Source organism: Dendrobates tinctorius, unplaced genomic scaffold, assembly GCF_039654945.1.
Source record: "Dendrobates tinctorius isolate UK_male_01 unplaced genomic scaffold, ASM3965494v1 ptg000006l, whole genome shotgun sequence".
Lineage (NCBI taxonomy): Eukaryota > Metazoa > Chordata > Amphibia > Anura > Dendrobatidae > Dendrobates > Dendrobates tinctorius.
In genome coordinates, this window is record NW_027361674.1 from 9312694 (window position 1) to 9337902 (window position 25209).

Genomic DNA, 25209 nt, shown 5'->3' on the forward strand with positions numbered 1-25209 from the left:
TTCGTCCGAAACCCGACCCCAATGCAAGTCAATGGGGAATAAAAGTCGTCATTGAGCGGATAACATTCATCCACTCAATGTCGACTTTGATTCCCCATTGACTTACATTGGGGTTGGGTTTCGGACGAAACTCCCACTTTTTTATGCCATAGTCGGACCAGTTTCATCTGAAACAAATTTTGTTGCATTCGGGTTTCACGAAACCCGATCCAACCAAAGTCGCTCATCTCTACTTCTGACCCCAAATTACAGCATAGTATAAGCCTATGGGGTCAGATAGGGAATTACATCCATAAGGAAGGAAAAAAAAAACAAAAAAACAACTACAACATGGATGTGTTTAACCTTCCCTAACCTAAAAGGAAAGAAAACCAATAAGGCGAGGTATGCTGTATGAGTAAAAAGTAAAAAAGTTTTTTTCTCTGGTTGCAGAGACCACACTAATTTCCATGGACCGTGCCTGGTATTGCATGATGCTAAGCTGCAATATCAGAAATGACCCACAAATAAGAGTGGCACTCTGATTTAAAAAAAAAAAAAAAAAAAAGTGGCAGAGGATTTTTTCGTCTGATCTCAGGTTTACCAGTTTGTTTTTGTTTTTTTTGTGTAAAACTGATTGAAATTGCAAAATGTTGTGACTGGAGAACATTTCTGGTGGTACAGGGCTGGAACTACACATACAAGTCTTAATGCACAGTTTTAAAAGCGGTATTGCCATCTCTAAGATCCTATCCCAATATGTAGATGTAATATTAGCAAATACCTCCAAATAGAAAATGTAGTATAATTCTTCTGATTAGCTAGGTTGTTTACACCATGTGCAGGGCATTGCAGTAGCTTAGGTATCCATGGTTACAACCACTCATATAGTGACAGTTGTTAGTGGTGGTAACCATGGTTATCCAAGCTACTACACATGGGGTAAGCGACATAGCGCATTAGAAGAACTATACCACATTTCTAATTGGAGGCATTTGCGAATATTATTACATTCACTAAATGTTGGGATAGGATCTTGGAGATGGGAATACTCTTAAGTCAAAAGCTGAGACGTATAAGCCCTTCCTTTTAAGATATTTTTTATTCATCCCAGAAACTACTTTGGGCATTGGTTGAAAAGACCTGCATCAAAAATTACACAAATAACCCCTGGTTCTACAGTCTAAGACCTTGCCATACAGCACCCCCCATACGTACATGGACACCAAGGAACGCAAGCCATAGGCAAGGAAGGTAAAGGAATGAAAGGCTGCTTCCTTCCAATAACAGCGCCACAGCTATTGATAGGTTTGGGCGGTGGGCTGGCACAACCGATTAATTGCAATATAGCCGATCCAATGGACAGTTACTGGGAAGAAAGCAGCCACATATCTAACACATTTGTAATTTTTAGGTTTCGAGTGAAGTTAGGTTTTAATCTTTCTTAATGAAGATGGACATTTAAAAAAAAAAAAAAAAAAAAAAAAAAAAAAAACAAAAAAACAAAACCTCCCTTCTGAGACATAAATTAAAAAGGAATGGCTTAAAAGAACAAAAAAAAAAAAATCTGAAATAATGTCATTAAATCAAATATACAGAGCGATTCCTTCAATATATACATATTTACAGAACATATGTTTACAATGAGAAAATAAACGTCTCTATAAAGGAGGACCCTAGCGCTCTGCCCGTCATACATGACATATATATTAAAGCAGAAGGTAGTCTTTGACAGTTGCTAAAGAAAAAGTTTAATCTCAAGGCACTTGTCACATACATCAATACTGCAATCCTAAAATAAAAAAAATAAAAATTATGAAAAATAATAAAATTAACCAGAATAAAAAATAAAATAAAAAAAATTAGATGCTTAAGTCCATAGATCGCCTTGTCGCATTAATGCTGTGCCTGTTAAAAAAAAAAACAAAAAAACAAAAAACAAAACAAAAACAAACAAAAAAAATAACTTGTAAGGCAATAAGTTCGTTGGGACCAGTGCTGGAAGCAAGTTAAACCAGACCTAAGTAAGAGTCGGGCATGGATATTTGTTTCCCCTACCGCCTTGTCTACAAGACATTGCAAAAACACTGGACAGAGACAGGAAAATTATGGGGCGGGGCGGGAGGGGATGGGTAAGGAAAAAAAAAAAAAAAAAAAAAAAAAAAAAAAAAAGAAAAAAGAAAGCTGAAGTCACTTATTTTCCTCAACCTGGAGGGGCTGGACGTCGTCATTAAATTATAAAACGTTAACAAAAAAAAAACAAATCTTGTAAACAACTGTAAAGTCTTTGCATAAGAAAAATGTACACTAGATAACGACAATCCTTGACTGAAGAGGATTTAAAGCAAACTTTATAAAAAATAGCAACTATCAAAGAACTTTTCTTTTTTTTTTGCCTTTTTTATATAGTCACAAATAATTTATAGAAAGACTACAGCAACAAATAGAAAAAAAAAAAAAAAGTAACTTTTTTTACATTATGTAAAGAAATTGGGAGTCCAGATTTTAGTCCTGAACCACTCATCCAGAGAAAAATAGGGCCTGGCAATTATTGCCAAGTAACACGCCCATGATGCCAACTAATTGTGGAAGGGTCATTCAATTGGAGATGAATTCTGCATCTCTCCTCGTCCCGTTCTCAGCATAGGTCCATTCTGTGTATACGGCTTTGCTTCCTTCAGTGGGGTGCGTTCACATTTTTAACACATCTGTTGTCCACTTTGTCGAGACTTGTCCGATGTGGTTTACTTTTTGAGCAGTCACTATCCCCTATGCTTGTGTAAGCCTTTGTGTATGACTGAGGGAGGCAATCGTCCTCCTCAGTGTCCTCCTCCTTATCCACCATGTCCTCTTTCACCCCCTCTTCTTCACCAGAAGTTCTTTTTTGAATATGAAGAAGATTTTTGCATTCATATTGAATGTCTCTATAAGGCACCCGAATTGGGTTCCATATTGGATTTAAAGGTTGGCGCTGGTTATTTGCTTCTTCTTCTTGGCGAGCTTCTCGCCGTCTCTCTCGCTCTTTTCTTCGCTTTCGCGTCCACCAGACACATATGCTTATACAAGTCATCCAAACAATGCCAAACACTACACACAGCACCGGGACAAGGTAATCTAAAAAGAAAACCATTAAAAGGAAGTTTTAGATGGGAATTCACATAGGACACATCTGACGTTTAGATGGAAGAGCACCATACATGGAGATTACTTACCTGAACTAGAGGCATCGACTACTGTTGTCTCAACTTTGACTTCCGTTACCGCCAACATGACTGTGCTATTCTGTCGTTTGGTGATGGCATTGACAATTGTATTGGCGGCGTTCTGAATGAGACTGGCATCTTGATTGTCCACTTGTGAGACGAGTGCCTGAAAGAGGGAGAAAAAAATCCAACATGATAGACCTGAGCAGAATCTTAAGGCTACAAGCTTAGTTGAAAACTCTCCTTAATGGTCCTTAACAAGTGAAACTACCTCTCCAATCTTCACCTAGATGTCTCACTCAAGATCCCAAACTTCAACCAAATAACTTGTTTGACTAGCTGTTAAAGAGGACCTGTTACCGGTCACAAATATGTAATTTCTTTACCTGGTGTAAATGCCGCTGTTCTGAATCCAGTGTAGTTTTTCTTTTGTTCCTGCGCCTCTCCGTTCCGGAGACACGGCCACTTCTTCCTTGTATAGAATTCTAGTCTTTAAGTGGGTGTGGTCCTTAAGACGACCTGGAGCTTGTGACTACACCCACTTGGTTAAGGAGACTAGACACAGGGAAAGGGGGGGGGGGGGGGTCGCATCTCAGGAATGGAGAGGAGCAGAGAGACAACTGAAAACAATATTGGATTGGATTCAGGAGAACAGTGGCATTTACACCAAGTTAAGAAAAACAAAAAAAATAAAAACAAACGGGTCCTCCCAAGATAAGGACCGTCTAATAGGACACAATCAGATTTGGAGGTTACTTTTCAGTTAGTAAGTCATTTTTATGCTGTCCCATGACTATGTAGCTGCAATATTCCTTATTCAATGGCTAATGTTTAGCGGAAATATAAGAAATTGATAGTATCATGGTTATTAAGCATAAGATCCAAACATCTCTGTTGCCTCGGTGGCTGTCCTCTCTTCCTCACACTGTGAAGCAGATAATGGCTGCTGACTCGACTCCTCTAAATCCCACTGTCACATATTCAAAGCAATGCAACATATGAAAACTCTTCCAGAGTGGAAGATACTCTTGAGAGAAGTTCTCCTCTCTGGCTCAGACCATTGACCCACAGGAGGACAGACAGAAAAGGGCCCTTGTGCAAGAACATTTTATGGGCCCTTTGTTGCCCCAGAGCTCTCAATTGGTCCCCTTACCTCTTGGTCCAAGCTGCACCAACAATATGTGTACCCCTGCATTGACCCATGTAGCGGACCTCCTGTCTAGGTCATCCATACAGATCGCTTTTTTTCACCATGGAACAACTCCTTTAATACCGATCCTTTAACCTTTAGACAAGCTATACTCACCACTGTAACCTCCACTGCTTTTTCTGCAGAGTACGTTTCAGCACACAAGACGACGAGCGGCTGGTCTTCGGATACAGTCCTGATGGAAGGCAAGTAGCGGATCTCCGAGCAGATATTTTCAACTGTAGTTCCCTTAGACAGGGGCAAAGGAGCAGTTAGAGTAAATCATAATGGTGATCCGAAATACATATTTTTACAAATACTGTTTTTATTTTAGGTCCCACAACCATTTTGAGAACTGGGGTCCCCTGACACCCAATCCTACCATGTGGCTGAGCAGAACAGGAGGGCAAAAGTTGCCAGTTTCCAGATGTGGGACTCACACCTACCTTATCAGACTTTTATATTATAATCCATAAAAGTATATTTCCCTCAAAGGGACTGTCGGCACAGAATGACTGTTCAAACCAAGCACAGGTATTCGGTGCATCCTTGGTGTGACCAAACCGTTCAGTGCACCTCCCCACCGACTTGTTTTCTGTCTATCTCCACCCTACTCTTACGATTGATAGCTCTGGCTTTATAGAGCCATCAGAGGGCAGAGATAGATAAAAAACATGTAGTTGGGAAGATGCACTGAAGTGTTTTGCCACACCAAATGTGCACTGAGCGCTTCCTTTTACGCGAAGTGCAGGGCCTAAATGAGCAAAGAGTGAAATGGGTCTACAGAATACCAAAGAGTTCATGCATCCATAGCCTCCACCCTGGGGCCTGCAATATGCATAACATAGTACCAGTATTGCCTGCAGTGCTCCTTTAAGTCCTGACTGACGGCACCCATTATAGGGGTGGAGTAGGCTACGATCTCATGCACAGATCAATGTACATGTTATGACAAGTTAATCCAAAATAAACATGAGAATTAAGTACCTGTGGAATTTTTTCTGGGTTGAATATTAATGTTATCCGGGCACAGTTGTTATCCAAGTATCCCGAATTGGGTAGGCATTTAATCATGTGTGATCTGTCGGGGGCACTGCACTCTCCCCACTCACGGCATGGTGGTTGGAAGCACTTTACAGAAGACCGTGTCGGCTCACATTCCTGGTCCTGGGGACACTGGTTCTTATCGTGCAGTCTTTCTAGTAGACATGGCTTTTTCCCACACCAGACCTGAAGAAAGAGCAGTGGTTAAACTACACCAAATTAGAAGGCTTAGATTTGCATGAAGGCAGTGAAACCAATCTATAGAATTAAACTGGAGAGCAAAAAGGTTGGCATAGTTCATGAAAAATTGTACTTAAAGTACATCTGGAATCTCCATGTTAGCCTGCATTTACATCTGTCCCATAAACCATAGTGGGATACCAGATCCAAACTAACAACCTCAAAGGCTGCTAGTTCGAGTCAGGACACCAGAGGCTAGTCTGGTGATTGAGGTCTGTTCTCAGACGTGTGAACGCAGTCTTCATGCCATAACACGACCTCCCCTGTGTGACCACCCCACCATTCACTCTGTATGAGAGGTAATTAAGCATGCACAATACTGCCATGATCCAAGGAGATTACTGCAAACTTAACGGTCCCTGTAAGAATGAAGCGCTTGTTTAAGGAGCAACCCCTGTAAAGGGGGTTTTACACTAAGCGATATCGCTAGCAATATCGCTAAAACGTCACCGGTTTTGTGACGTTATAGCGATATTGCTAGCGATATCGCTATGTGTGATACTTACCAGCGACCGGCTCCCCCGCTGTCCATCGCTGATCGCGCGAGAATGTCCGGCTCCATTTCTCGTCGGGCGCTTCCTGCTGAGACTTCCTGCTGTGACGACGAGCGACGCTGGACGCGGGCGGGAGGACGCAGGATCGCTGTGTGTGAATGGTAAGTATCGTGCGCTGTGTCGCTGCTGCATCGCTGTGAGGTCTTTCTGTATGAAAGCTCACTAGCGATCATTTAGCGATGCACCAGCGATCCTGACCGGGTCGGATCGCTGGTCGGATCGCTGGTGCATCGCTAAATGTAAAAGGGCCTTAAGGGTCCAGTTTGACATAGCGACGCACCAGCAATCTCGACAACGATAAAACCTGGTAAGGATCGCTGGTGTGTCTCTACATGGTTGCTAGTAAGCTGCCAAACAGGCAGATCTCTTCAATGAAGCAGCAATGATACGGCGATCCGTATAACGACCTCGGCGGTCGTTGGGACCTTGTCACACAGCAACTAGTCTGCTTCCCTGAGTTCTGTATCGCCAACGAGGTCGCTCGTTGGCGTCAAACACAGCGATGCATGCTGGCTAGCGGAACGCCAACGATCAAAAAATGGCCCTGGACATTCGAGCACGAACAGCGATATCCAGCGGGGGACGGTCGCCGCTATGTGTCACATGTAGAGAGATCGCTGGCGAGATCGCTGTTGCGTCACAAAATCTGACGTTTCAGCGATCTCGCCAACGATCTCGTTATGTGAGACGGGGACTCAAATTCGTCCCAAAACCAACTATGGGAGACGCAAATTAAGTTTATAGAAATGGAGAGACTCTACACCACGAAGAGCAAAATAGTCATTTTTACAAGCTTCTGGCTGCACCACCTTGGACAAAATCCAAAATTTTGTTAAAGAATAAAAATATTATTAGCCATCTATAAAGTCAGTGCAGATTTAACCTCCATTTGCCTCCATAAGAACTAGAGAATACCTTAATGCGAAGGATTAGAGGAGGATCGCACTATGATCCATACCTTGGTGCAGTCGCTCACTCCATCCAGGCAGTGACAGCTATTGCATTCCTCGTCCCATTTGCTCCCATGTGGGTACTGCATCCCTTTTACCCAGCAAGATCTTCCAAAGCCAATCACTAGCAAAAAGGAAAACGGAAAACAGTTTAGATCTTCTGCCAAGTCGTCCATATAAATTGCTTACAGGAGTCGTGGGCACTTATGTGAACACAACGTGCTAATTACCTTCCTGGCAACGTGGGCCAGCTCGTCCTGAAGGGCAGGTGCACCTGTAGCCATTGATTTCATCTATACAAGTAGCACCGTATGCACAAGGGGAAGACTGGCATTCATCGATGTCTACAAAAGACAAACAATAATAAGGCCGTGCCGGGAAGAGCTTTGTCTACATAATAGAGCGTAATCAAAGATGGCAGCGCCCGTCTGGTTTACAGCACAAGTGTGAAAGGCACAGAGTTGGTCTTTTTTTACCGATGTGCGGAGCAGCTGCTCGGGGTTTGTCATTTAATCTGTTTGTCTGCTGTTTATTCAGAAATTGCATAAAATACTTAGAATGGCCAGAGGCTTTTATAATTTATTGGATCTGGACATATGACTGATGCTCAAACCATAATCAATGTATGAGCTGTTAGTAAAAATAACGATACGTTCCCTCAAAAATAAGCCTTCAGAAAAATAAATTTCTTACTAATTCTGCAATCCGGTCCTGCAAATCCAGGTGCACATTCACAACGAAACCAGTTGACGCCATCAACACAGATCCCACCATTGTAACTGCATAGGATAAACAGATGAAACAGATACGGTAAGTAACGTCTCTATAAAATATACCAATACTCATACGCGAAGGGGATTGGTCACGTAACACGAGGCCCACCTTCTCTGTAACTTGTAGGAGACAGGACAGAATCATGTAGATGGATATTTAGTTTTGTGGGAAGTCAATCCAGTATAAAATGTGGGCTTAGGAGTCCAATGGGTGGGTCGCACAAGGAGCATGTATACAGACAGCTGGCAATCATGACTCCACCCACTGGACTCATACGCTAAGAAAGCTCTCTCAACTCCTTATGTTCAATAACATACTAGATGCAGATCGGAGGTTTTACATTTCGCAGCCAAAAAAATTGAGTATGAAATGTACTGAATTCTAAGAAATCTACACGGTCATAGCCAATTCAATGAAACAGGAAAAAGAGCAGCGATTCCCGGGCGCTGATGCATACACCCTGATCTTCACTCTGTAGCAGCGGCAGGGAATCACCGCTCTTTTTCCTGTTGGTTTGATTACATTGGTTCCCATCGGTGTGTGGGTCAGCGGTCGGGGAAGCAGCCCTTCATTCTCACAAGTCCAGAGTTGTGCCGGGTCACATCCTAGGCAGGGGAGCATATACAATCCTTCGCTCCTGGTCTCTTATATTGAGGGTAAAACACTAAGCGCCTTTTCTCTTGTTCTATGCAGGGTCATAGCCCAGGTCTGGAGGTCTTGGAAGTCTCATGTTAGTAATCTGCACTAGAGATTTATTTCTGCATTTTCCAGGGCCACCAGAATTAAATGGTAATGCTGAAACCTGTGCCCAATTCTAAATGCAGCACAGCAACATCACACTACTAAGGATGCAGCAATGTGATAAATAGGCTAAAAATACAAGCAAATGTCACTTACCAGGGATAAGGATTGCAGTCGTTTGTATCTAGAGAGAGAGAGAAGAGAAAATTAAATTTACCTTTTTCCCTCACCCCAGCTCTAAAAACATCAAATTGTCTTCTAAAGGCTGCTCCATGACTGGTGACCAGAACCTCCCTCTGCAACAAGATATTTCTAAAAAGGGGTTGGGGCTCAAGTCTTCCGTCACTCTGTGTGACTGCAGACTTGTGAATCCTCAGTGCGCACTTGTCAGGATTCTCGATTTGAACACTTCCAGTCAAATTCCGACTAGACGTGCCCAGTCTCGCTCAATTCACTTGTACGGAGTGAGGCTGGGCACGTCTAGTCGGCATGTGACCACATATATGCAAATTGTATACTTGCAGTCACGTGTCCTTTTTCCAGTAGCTTTAGTATTTACTCCTTATTCTGCATTTATTTTGCGCCACTTTACAAGTTGTCAAGGAAAAAAAAAAAAAAAAAAAATTAAATTGAAGAAACAGATTCATGAAATGCGACTTTTACCAAATGCTGCCTCTCACTTTAGTCCCTGCCTGGAGTAAGGTTTATGGAGCAGTTTTCAATGTGATGCATTTTTTTTGGCAAACCTATGACTTTTTGAAGGATTTGAGACTTTTGGTGCTGAAAAGTCACAAAAGCTGATTAAAGAAGAAAAAAAAAAAAAATAAATAATAGGCCCCTAGTGGAGGTAATACAGACATCTGCAACACCCCGTGTCGGTACATGAACTACAAGTGTCACCATATGTACAGGGGGGATATCATGGATCATGAGAGTTGGACTTTAATGGAGGTTAATAAGGTGAGGGGGGAGATAAAATCTCATTCTCTGGACCACTGAAGATCACACCTATTTAGCAGATAAATTAGTAAAGGCATTTTCTCACAACTAGCATCTACAATATCTAACACAAAGAAAACTTAAGCGGCAAAGTGGGACAGTCTGTGACATTAATGGAAAATCCTAAAGCCAGGCAATATTGGTATATGTGGAGACAAAACTCTAAAGGCAACCTGCCACCATGTTACCCATTATTAAACTACCACCAGTAGGTTATTCCTTGGCAGCTGCTGAGATCTTGCAACCCCAATCTCTAAAAAAAAAAAAAAAAGGCATAGCGGCCAGTCAGTGAGCACACAGCAGGCGCGGCGGTGGGCCTGTACACACCCACTGGACCACTCTGTGCGGACTGACCTATAGGGAGAGTGGAATATAAAAATTTAGCAGTATGCCAAGCTGAAGGGGGCACACAAAACAGAGCATTAGGGTCCTAATTAGCGGCACAAAACGTGATGGCAGCTTCCCTTTTATTTTGGAGGTAGGAAATGCTCTCTGACGCATGTAACCTGCACCTATCAGCATCCATTACAGGAAACAGTGTGCAACCGAGGAAGTTGACTTTTGCAAAAATTGTTCAACATTTGTAGAACCAAGAAAAGCCGAAAGAAAGTAGCTCTGTGAATATATCATTTAAAGTCTGGGTACCATTAACCTTAAATGCTTATGAATGTACCAAGTAAAATTTACCAAAGCTGGGGGAAATAATCCGTTGCAAAACTTAGACCAGAGGCAATCGTTTGCATACATTTACAAGTTCTCTAACTACAGCTCATCTACACCTTTACTCTTCGTGTATTCTTAAGACACACACAAGCTTCTTTTTTGTAGCCTCCAGCTATTTCCCATCCCAAATGAGTCAAATATGTTGGCAAATAAATGAAAGGATAAAACATGTTATGAGACACACCCTATATCCTAAAGGAATGAAAAAAAAAAAAAAAAAAAAGCAAAAGGCTTACTCTGTGTGCAGGTACGTCCCTCCCATCCTTCTTTACACATGCAAGAGAAGGAATCTCCGTTGCCCACGCACGTCCCTCCGTTAGCACAGGGGTTGGGGAGACAGCTGCTGTTCTTCGCTGTAACCAAAGACAAGAGAAGACTTTAGATATTTTGCTTTCGGAATGTTAAAACAGATAATGAATATTTTTCAACAATTTTGGTTCTCAAGTCCTCAGACAGTTCTCTTCTCTTCCTGTTCTCCATGCTTCATGTGGGCCACACAAAGCAAAGATTGAGTAAACTTATCGCTTTCTTATCCCGTTTCTGGCTTTTTAGGTTGTTCCGATATACACATGATTATTTCCTTTGTGTGTAACAAAATGTGTAATAGAAAGCATTTTCGGAAAGAAATACTTCATTTTCTGGAACAATTTTGAGGGTGCCAACACTTTTGGCCATGGGTGTATATATAGGAAGTAGGACAATGAAATATGCAACACCGTGACACCACATCAGTTACTGCACAGCACAAGTGATACCAACGTCATCACCGACTACTATACAGTACATCACACTGATCATAACAGACGGGATAGTAAATACCAGCAGATGCCAAACGATCCTTCCCATGCACTTTGGCCATTAGTGGAATTATTCCAGCAAGATTTGTAGATTGACAAAAAAAAAAAAAATAAATAAATAGATACAAATATTTTATAAATTTATACAGAAATGAGGAATTGCTAAGAAAATCGGTCCATTCTGTGTGCAAAAAATACCGTACATCATAATGACATAGCATAAGCCCAGAGGTCTCCAAATAGCTGTTGCAAAGCTATGCCTTGGATGCTGGGAGTCGTAGTTTTGCAGTAGCTGAAGCTAGACTAGAAATGTTGTATAGACTGAGAACACTGCAAGTAATGCAGTCATAAGATATAATATCTGATCAAGCTCACCTATGTTACAAGTGGCTCCTTCCCATCCGGAAGAACAAAGGCAGCGGAAAGTGTCTCCGGTATCGTAGCACGTTCCTCCGTTACTGCAGGTGTTGGCGTCACATTGATATTCACCTGATAAGAACGGTGGGATATAACTATAGTTCGCTGCCAGACACTATGTATTATGTACACACTTGTAAGGGACAGCTTGTTACTTACGTGAATGACAGGTTTTGCCTTTCCACCCATTTTCACACTGGCAAACGAAATCGTTCACCAGATCTATGCAACGACCGCCATTCTGGCAAGGATTTGGATTACAATCGTTGTAGTCTGCAACAGAAGGAGGGAAGAAAAAGGAAAAACAAAAACCGTCAGACGGCGTTCAATACGCACAAAGCCACAACACACGGTTAGTAAAATAAGGCAAAAAAATGTTATGGGGTCAACTTACTGATGTCGCAGAATTCTCCTCCCCAGCCGCTGGGACAAAAGCATTTAAAAGAGTCGATTTCATCGGTGCACGTGCCGCCATTTCTACACGTATTGCCGTGGCAGTCATTTATATCTAAAAATAAGGTACAGAAATAAAAATGTCCGTTAAGAAAAATGACACGTGAATCAATTATACATTATGCAAAATAAACAGATGGAACAATGCAAGAATACCCAAATATTCAAAATATTATTTTAATCTGACATACTTTCATGGCAGTAGGCACCAGTGAAGCCTCGATTGCAGGAACAGGTGAAATTCCCACCAGGCAGACTAATGCAACGTCCGTGAGGCCCGCAGACATTAGAGGAGATGTAACGGATATCTTCCTGGGTGGCATTAGTAGAAATCGCTATTGTACAGCTGTCTATGACTAAAAATAAAGAGGGACACGTTAGTGACACTGAGACGCTCACTATCAGCTGCAGAAAAAAAAACCCTCAGGACGGGGCCCTGTTTCACACGTCGGAATAGCAGCCAGCGACTAACATTTGCACAAAGCATCCTGCTCGCCGGTTTATGGCACCTTACCTCTGCATGTGCCTACAGATATTGGCTCCTTGGCTAGGTCATGCCTATCATTCCTCTCTGGTTAATAGCACGGTGCTGTCATCCCCGCTTACCTTTACACAAACCGTTTTTGCAGTGGTCTTTAAGATGAGAGCAGTTCTTGCCATCGTAATCGTCCGAACAAGCACAGTAATAATCGCCTCCTACGTTGTAGCAAGGAGCTTTATTCTGGCAGGGGTTCGGGTCACAGAAGTCAATATCCACCTAGGGGAGGGAAAAAAAAAAAAAAAAAGTATATATTGTATTATGTATAATTACTTTAAGGGGCAATATCATATTAAGAGACATGATGGGCGAAGGTAACACTTGTATCTGGAGATTAATGTATTTCCAAAGCACCAGGACGGCATCGACTAGAAAAGCCCAAAGTAATGGTGCAAGCGATTTAGCCACACACTAAAAATATACTCATGGCTGCAATTCCTGGTGACCGGGAAGGACCAAGTGTACTGTAACAGCTGCAGAAAATGTAGAAGTGCACCGGGAGGCCCATCTAGACTAAACTGCGTTGTGCAGCTTCAGATGTGTTTGGCATGCGACCACAAGAATACAGAGCCTGCTCCACCTGCAACCCCTAACCGGAGTAATTCAACCATTATGTATTTGCTATTTATGCGATTTTCGGATATGTCAATCCACAAGGTGCAGCTTTACCATATGATTAGTGAAGGAAGACACAGAAGGGCGAGACGAGCCAGAGAGAGCTGGGATTCTGATAAGGCTCTAATAGCAGAAATGGAAACTGGATTATCCCCATGCTTAAAAAAGCCAGACCTAAAAATGAGGGAAGCCAAGATTCCCATTAACCCTGTGCTTTCCTCCCAGGGTCCCATGTCATCCCTGCATCTGATCCATCATCATACACTGTATATACAAGTGTCTCTTTAATGCATCTTACAAGCAGCAAAAATCTCTGCGACGTCTCCGTGAGTGAAACACGACAGCAGAAACCTTAACTATCCAGCACTTTTCTGCAGGTTGAAGCCTCCTCTGCAGTCACTATTAGCACAAAAATGCCCAACTTAAACAAATGTTAAAACCATGTAAACCTTAGGGCGGTTATGGCCTTTTAAGGTAGTACATCCTAATAAATGGCTTCCACTTTTGTCTTCACTGTGGTTACTGAAACCAGGGCTGTGGAGTCGGTAAGCCAAACCTGCGACTCCGACTCCTCAATTTCCCTTACACCGACTCCAACTCCACGACTCCCACACATATTGCTTATATTTAAGTGAAAAATTTATTGTAGTACAATGTGAACCTCAGACATTTAATCATTTTTATGATCCAATAATCAAGATATTTAGATAGAACAGAATATATATTGGTGTACTACCCGGTTTTCATTCTTTTTGGTACAGATACGATATGGATAAATGGATAGATAGAGCAGATTTCTAATCTGCTTTTGCTATTGAAAACATTATCTATGAGCTCAAAAACCTTTCAGGTGATGCAGTTTTTTTAAAAAGATGATCTGCTTTTGCAGCTGAAAAACATATCCTCAAAAAACGCAGGAAAAACGCTGTGTGTGAATGTAGCCTTAGATTAGATAGGACATTTCATAACTTTCCCAAACTCCTATGAAAAAATATTCAGCACATCCTGCATTGAATTACTGTACCCAATTTATTATATATTTTAGGAGTCGGAGTCAGTCCATTTTATACCGACTCCAACTCCGACTCCACCAAAATGAGCACCGACTCCACCTCAGACTCCACAGCCCTGACTGAAACTAAACGCAAATTTAAGTCAGACCTAAAATGCAGAAATTTCAGTCTTAAAAAAACAAAAAAACAAAAAAAACCTCATCTTTGTTCCCCCTGAGAGATTTTAGAGTGTTCACTTACATACAAGCTCTTAAACAATTATTAGGCTGAAAATATTTAGGCTTTCTGCAAAAAGTGCAAAAACTAAACAATATGTACACTCAGCTCTGCTATATCTGCCTCTAACTTTGCAGGCGACTGGGATGAATGCTGCCCAGTCTGTATACGCTTCACATTGCAAAAGCTTCCATCTGCACATGACAGACGCCTCTGCCACCTAGGCCTTTCCTGCCCGGCCTGCAGAAGTGTAGAAGGAGGGAGAGATGTTGGCCAATCCACAGGAAGTTGAACGCATCTGAGCCGGGGCGAGGGAAGCCTGTCTGCCACCTCCCTGATGGAACGCAGCCCCACTAAATCCACCGGTAATAATAATACAACCAAGGGTTGGCAGAGGACTGGCAGACACTTGCTTCTTCCAAACATCTCTGCTTAGGTTACAACACAGGGAGATATGGCGTCAGCAAGGAGCCATCCTACAGTCGCTTAACCACTTCATGACATGAATACATGTATGTATCCAATTCATATATCTCCATAGATCCCTATATTAACTGCCTGCAATTATCTGTGCAAGATATAGGTGCTCCTATATAAAGGGGCATTTCCATCTCAGATATTTATGGCATAAATGCAGAATATTTAATAAAAAGGTCCCTGCCTCTCAAAGTTGGAAGTGGAAAGGTCAACTTCTAACGGAGGAACATGCAAACACCTCTGCTCCTAGCAATGCGGGACTGGGACTTGTTAAGAGATTGAAGCAGGTTCCTCTGATGGTAACCAACCCTTTCATACAGTGATGAACAATTCCATTTGCACTGCCCTGGTCCAGGCCAGTCCTCAGTGGCAGCTGTTCTTCAGTTCTGCACCCAGATTCCTCGGACCAGTTTGCCGCGAGGATTAGTGAAGAGCAGTGATGAATGAGCATGCTCGCTTGAGTGACTTTGGCGTGCTCAAATAATATGTTAGAGTCCCCGTGTCCACATGTCTCATGGCTGTTCAATACATGCAAACCATGTGTTGCGGCTGTCAAACAGTCGTGAGACATATCCGCACAGGGACTCGAATATATTGTTTGAAGGCATAAAGTCACTCGGTTAGCACATGACACGCCTATTAGCACACCAATTCGAGCACGTTCGTTCATTAGTGGCTATACATCATGGGGACCAGTAACAGCCAAAAGCGCCAAGGATGCACTAAGGACCGGCTGCCACTGAGGACCAAGGCAGTTTTTTTTTTTTTTTTTTTTACCCAGACAGCTTCAGATTTAAATGCATGTATGACATTCAAATCTAGTTTTGTGGCCCAATATACAAGGCTTCCAAACCCCCCCCCCTCCAAAAAGGAAAAAAACAACAAAAACACAACAAACAGCACAAGATGCCAGAGTATGGTCTGCTAACAGGTTTTACTCTTTTTTTTTTTATTTTGCACATTTCACACCCAAGTTTGGTTTCATGAATAGCCAAAACTCTGTAAATAAAAGCTTTTAAAGTTCTAAAAAAAAAAAACAACTAAAAAATAAAAATAAAGTCCAAAAGTAAAAAATAAAATCCAATAAAAAAAAAAAAAGAAAAAAAAAATTCTCATCTTGGGAGTGGTAAGGGGGAAAAAAAAAAAAAAAAAAAAAAAAAAAAAAAAAAAAAAATTTACAGCAACAGGCTTACTGATCCAAGAGACTTAATGCCAAGAGAGGAATGTCTTATTTGTATGAGCACGTCTGATGGAGGTTTTAAGATTGAGAGTTGCAAAGGAAAAAAAAAAAAAAAAAAAAATTATGCAGCGCTCAAGGACAAGGATGTCTACATGCCTGACTACATGACAAATGCCTAAATCTCTGCTCAGACCGAGCCTGTGAGAATATGGCCTTCTTCAGATGTCCCCCTATCAGCTGTGTCCACATGTTTCCTCTGGTTAGTATAAATTTCCCTTTCCAGTTCAAGTTTAATAGTATGTAGTGAGGATATGGTTAAGTGGGGACAAAACTTCCTGCAATTCATATAGTTTCTATCCTGGCCCCTTGATCTTCTACAACAAAAATGAAGTACAAAAAGGCAATAAAAACCACAATGCGGAAAAAAAAAAAAAAAAAAAAAAAAAAATAGTATGAGAATGTCCTATATAGTAGTATTGCAGGGGGGTGGAGAATGGTTCAGCCCCTTTAAGCCGCTCGCTTTGCAAATACTTTAACATTACACGTATTTATACTGTTAGCGTTGGTTGTGAATCAAGAGCATTTTATCGTGAGGCCACGTGACATTTCAAGTTGCATTTTCCCCCTTTTCTTTAGATGGAAATGGAAAAAAACTTGTCACACGTTCAAACAAGCACAAAAATCAAGAAGTTCGCTAACTAACCAAGCTTCTGTGAAATCCTTACTGAAGTGCAGCTTCACCTTTTACATGATGCTTTAAGGGGACCACATGGGGGTCAAATATCAGAGAACAAACTCAAAGCTCGCAGATGACCTCATCCTTTATTTTAGGGATCTCTCCTCACTATAGGTAGGGAGTTGTGTCTTTTTTTTTTTTTTTAACCAGTACCAAAAAGGGGCCATATCTTAATTTTCACTACAGACCCCACCTTAACTATGGTCACGCCCCCAGCAGATGACCTTGCAACACAAGAAAATGCAGACGCCCCATTACAAAAGTTGCAGTACTTTCGTGGATTGCTGCCCGACATCAGACAGACTGGAAGGGTTGGGTTGAATGGTTTTACAGGCTAAAGTTAAAATCCGCTGTAAATGTCTAAGGAGCATAATTAAAACTTTGAGCTGCTTGCTTGTCAGAGACATTTCTCCAGGGTATGAAGATTCTACACATGTCTCTGGAATTTTAATGATCCAGGAATTTAATTTGCTTATAAAACCGACTTCGAAACAAAAAAAAAAAACGACAGCCGAGTAGAAGAGGAAGCCGTGCCTTCAAAAGGTTTGGAGCCACTTAGACACTGCTGTACAAATCTGCTCATTATGTATACAAAAGTATCATGTGATGCCTGCATCAATTTCTAGATGTCCTAGTCCCTGGGCATCTGACTTAATTCACAGAGAGATGAGATTTCCAAGCTTTGTCCATGGAAGTCACATGGTAGACTCCTCGGAAACACTCACCTCGCACGTGGTACCGGCAAAGCCAGAGAGACATCGGCAGTGGAAACCGTTGACCAGATCGTCACAGACGCCTCCATTCTGACACGGATTGCTTGCGCACTCATTCACTTCTATCTCACAGTTCTTGCCAATAAATCCACGGGGACATAGACAGCGGTAGCCGTTTATCTTATCCTGGATGCAACCATAAAATAAAGTGCAAACTTAAAACTACAAGTCATTCTTGCCTAGCCATCCTGGTGGAAAGCAATATGGAGGTTTTTCCAACTCTCTTAAAAGGTCAACTCCCACAACCGTATGGCAGATGTATCTTTTTCCTGTGTTAGGCCCAACAGTCCCAGCTTGGCTGTGGGTCTTGTGCCTCAAACTATCAGAATTATAGTCATAGATCGTGCTGTTAGTTTAAATCAAAGAATATAAACAAAAAAAAAAAAAAAAAAAAGCCACATGGATGCATAAGTCACGAAAATAATCAGCAAAAAAGAAAAAAAACTCTAAACTCAAGACAATCCAATTTTATGTTCTTACATGAGACAAGGAGGAATTAGAGATGGCCAACCTAAAGGCCCCGTCTCACTAAGCAATCTCGGTAGCGAGATCGCTGCTGAGTCACAACTTTTGTGACGTAACAGCGATCTCACCAGCGAGATTGCTGTGTGTGACAGCGATCAGCGAGCGGCCCCCCTGCCGGTATCGCTGATCGCTGCAAGAAATCTCTGGACATTTCTTTGGTCGCTGGTCTCCCGCTGGCCAGCACACATCGCTGTGTGTGACAGCGGGAGACCAGCGATCAGGTGTAAAAAATAAAACAAAATAAAAAATATAGTTATTCTCACCTTCTTAAAAGCTGGCAGTGGAAAAGGATGAATACAAAAAAAAAATAAAAAAATATATAAAATATTAAAAAAGGGAACAATATATAACCCTGGAGATCCACCAATTGCTTCTGTGCCTTTTCTCCAACCACCTCCAATGGATTAAAGGAGCAGACGTCATTATCACCCGCTAGTGTCCTCAGCGGTCAGGTGACTAATGGTTGTGACATTACCTCTTCCATACTGAAGGAGGTAGTTGGTGCAGGAGCATTAGAGGGCAAATTCTGGTGGGCAAGTTTTAAGTCTTAAAGGCTGAAAATCCCCTTTTAGTGTTATGCAGGGTCTAAGATATAGTCAGGAGAGTTCTCTCAAACAACTCAGCTTTTATATTAAAGAAAGGTGTAAGCTGACAAAACGATCCTCACCTTGCAGATGCCTCCATTCTGGCACTGGCCCCGGCAATCATTAACATCTAGAAGTAAAAAAATACATTTTAAAGCATGCAGGGCACAAATACGGAGATCAGACGAAAAATAAACTAAAAAAGACAAAAAAAAAAAAAAAAAAAAAAACTATAAAGTCTTTTCCATTTAAAGAGAGAAATAAAAAATCCCCAGCCTGACCCTTAAATTTTCTTTCAGTCATGCTGCCCCGATTGCCTCTCGGCTTTTTGATGGTATAGCATTACATTCGCTGATATCTTATTTTTAGCTACCAAAAATGGCTTTCATTTAAAGTGGTCAAAATAAAGTGAAAAAATTAAAATAGTTCTTCCTTCCCACCCTGTGAATGGCACCCCACTTGTTTATAGGCTGTGTCTTGAGCAGCAATACCAGCCGTGAATAATGATGGCGCATTTCCAGGGGTAGAAAAGGGCATTTTTTTGTTTTGCTTTTTTAAACAGATTTCATAAAACCCCATTTCCAGATAACACTGACTCAGACTAAAAAAGGCTTTACTCACACATTTATAATAAGTCGGGATTTTTGTAAAACATGTGAATAAGGTCTTTTAACTGTCGATTTTTCTTTTTTTCTTTTAAAGAATAAATATGCAAATCTGTATATTACATATTTAGGGAGTTTTAGGCCATTTTCACACATGGCAGGCTGAATAGGGTTGGTTGTGAAGCAAAATCTCCTGCAAGAGAAAAAAAAAAAAAAAAAAAGTCTGTCATGTGTGAACATAGCCTCAACTCTCCTGCATCCTGACAGCGCACAGACAATACATAGACAGTGAGGTGAGAAGGGGACATTGGCTGGGAATGGATGCAGCTGGGTAAGTGGAGAATGAACCAGTCAATACTAACTGATGTGACAGTTTTTTCCTGTCCATCCTGGAATGCAGTCACAGTAATATCCACCAATCAGATCTCTGCAAGAATAAGCATTAACACAGGGATTTCCCTCACACTCATTAGCATCTGTGAAACAAGACAAAAGAAAGAAAAAAGAAAAAAAGAAAAAGTACACACCATTACACAGATTCCCAGGCACCAAGCAGAATACACCGGAATATTAATAGGCTAGCAACAAATTAAGAAAAACAAACATTTCATGCAGAACACCCCCATCTACCGGATTAGCCGAATGCAACGTCTAGTAACTTCATGCTATGTTAATATCCAACCCAAAACAGTACGTTATCATATTCTACTATGTATTTATCACGGAGGAATTATGAGCAAGGTCAGCCACAGTAGGGAAAAAGAAATTATACAAAACAAAAAACCGCAAAAATTAAATATTTTTCAGTACATCAAAAAGATACAAGTGTCATTCTCACGTGTGAGTGCACTTTTAGCAGAGCGAGCTGGAGAAGGCAACTGCACTTGGGAAGGGAGAGCACTCAAGAGCACTGTAAGGGTACGTGCACACGCTGCGGATTCCGCTGCGGATTATCTACGGTTTTGCCTGCGGTTTGGTCCTGCGGATTCACTATCTCCACGATGGTGGAGATATGTTTCCGCAGAAAGAATTGACATGTCAATTCTTTCTGCGGATTCAAAACCGCAGCAAATCCGCGCGGATTTTTCCGCAGCGTCGGCACAGCGATTTTTTTTTCCCCATTCATTTGAATGGTACTGTACACCGCAGCTAAAACCGCTGCGGAAACGCAGCGGAATCCGCAGCGTGTGCACGTACCCTTAAAGCGTGCTTGGGAGAGCCGCCGACTGCACTTGGGGAGGGGGAGCCATCAGGTGAGGAGGGAAGCCATCTTTCCCCCTGGATTTTGATATAGGGCCTGTCAAAATCTAGACCACCAAGTAAGAAGTCGGACAGCACACTTTGCTCTTTATAGTGTTTCCCAGAAATTACAAATACGAAAAATAAGTGGGAAAAAAAAAAAAATTCTCTAATTTTGGCTTTATTCCTTGGTGTGCTCATTCCCCTTCATATGAAGGCAAGAAGTTATTAATTCATATTTTCAATAAACAAAAATTAGTTTACAAGCTTCACAAAAAAGCCCCATCACCAGTTAAGCTAAAGTCTTAAAAAAAACACAAACAAAAAAAAAAAAAATGATTAATAAAACACTCATTAGATAAAATATAATGGATTAATAAGATCACAGAAACTGAATGAAGGATTGGACTTTGGAGATCTTAAATTTTGACAGGGGTTTCAGTAAAGTAATATAACCGTAAGAAGTGTGTGAACGGTTGTCAAATGAATAGTTTCAAGAGCCTACTCGATGTCACTAAAAATGTGGCGGAGGAATATTATGGCTAGATTTCTAAATTACTTACCCAACTGACAGGTGGTCCCAACCCATTGTGGAGGACAAATGCACTCAAAGCCATTAATAAGGTTTTTACAAATTCCTCCACTAGCACAAGGGTTAGATGAACATTCGTCAATGTCTGCAATTGACAAAGAGAAAATTAAATGAAGAAAATATATACTGGTAATGGTTTTCCCCTCATTCATAGAAACATGTTGTACATATTTACCCTTCATTCACACTTTCTTTAAGCCACAAACGAGCAAATTATGTAGATAAAAGATAGGACATCTAAAGTCTGGTTAAAAAAAATAAATAAATAAATGCCACAAAAAAGGGCTTCACGGCAACTACAGGTGCAAATACTAACTACAGATCGTCCGCATCCACAGCCAGCATATGTAGTACGCCGTGGACTCAATAGCAAAGTACTAGTATTCTGCGCTACTCTGCATTCTTGTCAACATTTGAAGAATCCAGTTGACTAGATGATTGGAGACTTCCCCAACCATTTAAAAAAAAAAAAAAAAAAATGAAATAAAATAAAAAATTACCAGGCAACCAGGAGATGTCAGGTAACAACCGTTCTGACCTTAAACAGAAATGTCCTCTAACGCACATTGGGCTAACTTACCAATAGCACAGGTTGGACCAGTCCATCCTTGTGGACAATGACACTCAAACCCAGAGGAGACTTCATGACACACGCCATCATTTGCACATGGGTTGGAAGCACAGGCGTGTTCAGCTAGAAAACATAGGTTGTGTTAGTATGTTGGTCATCTGCTCGCAGATATTCTGTCTTCTGGTCAGAAGATATTATTTATGACTGGGGCATTTCTGGTACACTTTGGAGGCCTTTTAGACTAGACTAGAGACCAAATGTATAAAACGCTAGTAAAACTACCACTATATGAATACATTGGGTAAAGTGAAAAAATACAAGCCATCCCCTCTAAAAATCGCAGAAAAGTATATATGATAAATTAAAAAAGCCAAGTACTTTTTTCATTTTCTTTTTGGGATCCACATTTACCTATTTCGCAGTTCTTTCCAGAGTAGCCATCCGTACAGGCACAATGATATTTGTCAGGCTCTGTGTTCATGCAGGTTCCTCCATTTAGACAAGGATGATGGGTTCCACAATAGTTCAGATCTTTACCACAAAAGGAAAGCAAAAATAAAAATTTATCAAGGTAAGGAGGCATCTAAAGATTGTCAGTACAGATTCACAGCAACCATTTTTTTCCTGACCAGACGCACCAAGATTACCCAATGTCATCCCCATGAGCCATACACATTAGATGGCTGCCATCAGAACGCCGTTTTGGATGATCACTTAGAGACATTCCAGCCAACTTTCCCCACACACCGGGAACGTTCGACCGAGCACTCCTGTGTTCTCTATGAGAAAGCTGCCGACTGACTTGAGCCAGCGGCCGATCTCCATGAGAACAATGCAATCGGCAGTTTGAAATATGACATGTTCAGTCAACATGTCTGACCATCAATTCAGCCTTTACCCTACCCCTATATACATCAGACTATTGGCCAAACCCATCGATCTACACTAGTCTGTATATGGGGGCCTTAACATTGTGTGTACAAAAAAAGCCTAAAAGCAATGAGAAAAAAAAAAAAAAGAAAAAGATTGACAAAACGTGTGGTAATACAGTCTGGAGTCTAAATGTGGAAGAGTGGAAGATAACCCAGCAATGCTCAATAAGTTACAGAGGTCAAGGCAACAATCTTTTTAAAGCTGTTGAGAACACGAGAGACAATTGGTGGTGCAAAATTAACAACCAGAGATGCCGTAAAAATAGTCCGGAGATCATGATGAACCGAGCGCCGCCAACTTAGTGTTGCTTGGCCTTGACCTAATGTCTCAAGCAATACGGTCCTATGGTGATCTTCAGATATATCTGATTTCATTGATGACAAACTTAAAGTTACCAGACTCATTGTATGAAAACTTAATGAAAGGTTAGAAATTCTACACATCTGAGGGATACTGGATACCTGGTTTTCTACTCTGAGGCAGCAAACATACATACACACACACACACACACACACACACACACACACGAGAACAGAGTACGTCATTGGGAGCCTGATAATCTCAAACAACTAAAAAACCTACAATGGCTCAGATCAGCCAGGACTGTCTCCAAACCAACGGCACTAGTGCAAGAGTCATGGGTCAGTCTAGTCTGTGTACCACTGCATTCAAGAACACTATAGAATAGGGCATTTAGCAAAGCAAATATGTTCCTGAAATTTACCTTTATCACAGAGAAGTCCACCCCAGTTGGTCTCACATTTGCACTCCCACGGCAAGCGGCAACTCCCATGCAGGCAGCCTGGGTATGAAAGACACTTGTTGCAATAGTCACCCTGCCAGCCATAGTGGCACCTAGTAAAACAAGTTAAAAGTAAAAAATGTGGTGTATTTTAGATGACAAAAGTGGAAAAATGAATATGCAGATTTAAATTTCTCAGAAGAATGGCCTAAAAGTCTCCTTGCACTAGCATGCCAGGCATGTCACTATGCACAAGGAAGGTTACCCTTAGACCCCAGCAAAAGGCCTCTCATACAACCAAATCAGATTGCTTTGCACTGAGGAGGGGTATCTCTTCTATGAAAAGGCAATTTGCATATAAAAGTAAGGGTGTGTGTGTGTGTGTGTGTGTGTGTGTGTGTGTGTGTGTGTGTGTGTGTGTGTGTGTGTGTGTGTGTGTGTGTGTGTGTGTGTGTGTGTATATAAATTATCAGTTTTTCAGTGTGCTTTAGAACGGCTAGACTTTCAAATAGCAAAATGCCGACGGATTCACAGAGTTTTTCGGCTCCCCACAGAGGCGTTATGATGCCAAATTTGTTCCAGAGAGATTTTGAGAGATTTATTGCAGAACCAGTATAACACTTATGGCAATTAAAGGGGGTTGTCCAGGCCATGGGTCACCCATTACCAAAAATTGATGGCGGATAGATAGTCGGCACCCTCCTCGATCAGCTGCGGAAGAACATATTGTACAGGAACTCCACCCCTTTGTACACTTTAGTGGTAATCTCTGGTACTGCAGTTTACATCCCATTCACTTGAATAGGAGCAATACAAGAGAATGGCCACTACATAGTGTATGGAGCAGTGGTGTTTCGATTTTGTATACCATCTACTTCTGGAGGCTACGAGGCCTTGTAACATTTGATTGACGAGCATCCTCATTGTCAAACCACCCATTAACCAGATATTGAGGAACTCTAAGAGGTCATCAACATACCGGGTCTAGACCTCGTTGTAGACACAGTAGTCTTCTGGTCGTACAACTTCTAGACCTAGAGAACTTAAAACTGACCCTTCCGTACTAGACGTACCGTTGGGGGCCTACATGAGACACATCAGATCAGTACCAGAAAAATATGGCTAGAATTAGGAGCATTACAGCATTTTACACCGAAAATAAATTATAAAGCACATTTCAGCAGATGCTTTTGGGCAGGATTGGCATGAGGTTAGCCAATTTGTTTTTCTAAAGAGTGGAAGTGTTATTTCAGTGCCTGGGGGTGGGTGAAGACACAGCTGTCTTGTCAGTTTTAACTGCAGTTATTTTGGGAACCGTTTCCATACAATGAGTTTTATGTATTCACGCTGTGCTTTTATATTGTACTATTCCCTGATATCACAGAGACCCTCAAAACGGCTGCAATGCAAGATTTCCTTCATTTATTCACATAGTTAATAGACAAAGATCAGCAAGATAAAAAAAGGGAAGGAACATTCCACAATTTTACTTTCTTTTGTGATTCCTGGTAACAGATACAGTAAAGTAGTCTTTACCTGCAGTCCCACGTAATACCCCACTGGGGAGCAATTTATTAAAGGCCTTGCACCATTTTTTGTAGTTACAAAGTTGTACATGTTCGTTCAAGCCATAATTTGTGTAAACAATTGTGCCTTCTTGCCCTTTGTCTAAAGCCCTTGCAACAACAAAAAAAAACCTCCCAGACTGGGCGTAAAACAGGAGGGGTGAAGTCATTTGCAGCCAGATAGACATCTTGGACAATTTTTAAAGGTGTGCTCCTTTTCTTAAATTTGTAAATTTACTCC

At 41.4% G+C, this 25209-nt stretch overlaps 1 protein-coding gene across 2 annotated transcripts in view; it reads right to left on the reverse strand.

Annotated features, from left to right (window-relative positions):
• Positions 1-1062: 1062 nt before the first annotated feature.
• The window catches only part of JAG2 (jagged canonical Notch ligand 2), a 64975-nt gene continuing 40828 nt past the window's right edge, over positions 1063-25209 (reverse strand). The window contains exons 6-26 of one of the 2 annotated variants that reach the window (XM_073570594.1): positions 23386-23516; positions 22139-22258; positions 21737-21850; positions 21128-21241; positions 19688-19801; positions 18804-18850; positions 17564-17737; positions 12670-12820; positions 12255-12419; positions 12005-12118; positions 11770-11883; positions 11569-11682; positions 10633-10749; positions 8831-8858; positions 7853-7938; positions 7390-7503; positions 7168-7283; positions 5359-5601; positions 4489-4620; positions 3192-3348; positions 1063-3093 (exon numbers count right to left, since the gene is read on the reverse strand). In XM_073570594.1, the coding sequence (XP_073426695.1) occupies positions 2657-3093; positions 3192-3348; positions 4489-4620; positions 5359-5601; positions 7168-7283; positions 7390-7503; positions 7853-7938; positions 8831-8858; positions 10633-10749; positions 11569-11682; positions 11770-11883; positions 12005-12118; positions 12255-12419; positions 12670-12820; positions 17564-17737; positions 18804-18850; positions 19688-19801; positions 21128-21241; positions 21737-21850; positions 22139-22258; positions 23386-23516 (2902 nt within the window). In that variant the 3' untranslated portion in view covers positions 1063-2656. The remainder of the gene's footprint in view (positions 3094-3191; positions 3349-4488; positions 4621-5358; positions 5602-7167; positions 7284-7389; positions 7504-7852; positions 7939-8830; positions 8859-10632; positions 10750-11568; positions 11683-11769; positions 11884-12004; positions 12119-12254; positions 12420-12669; positions 12821-17563; positions 17738-18803; positions 18851-19687; positions 19802-21127; positions 21242-21736; positions 21851-22138; positions 22259-23385; positions 23517-25209) is intronic. The other variant, XM_073570600.1, reaches the window with a different exon arrangement.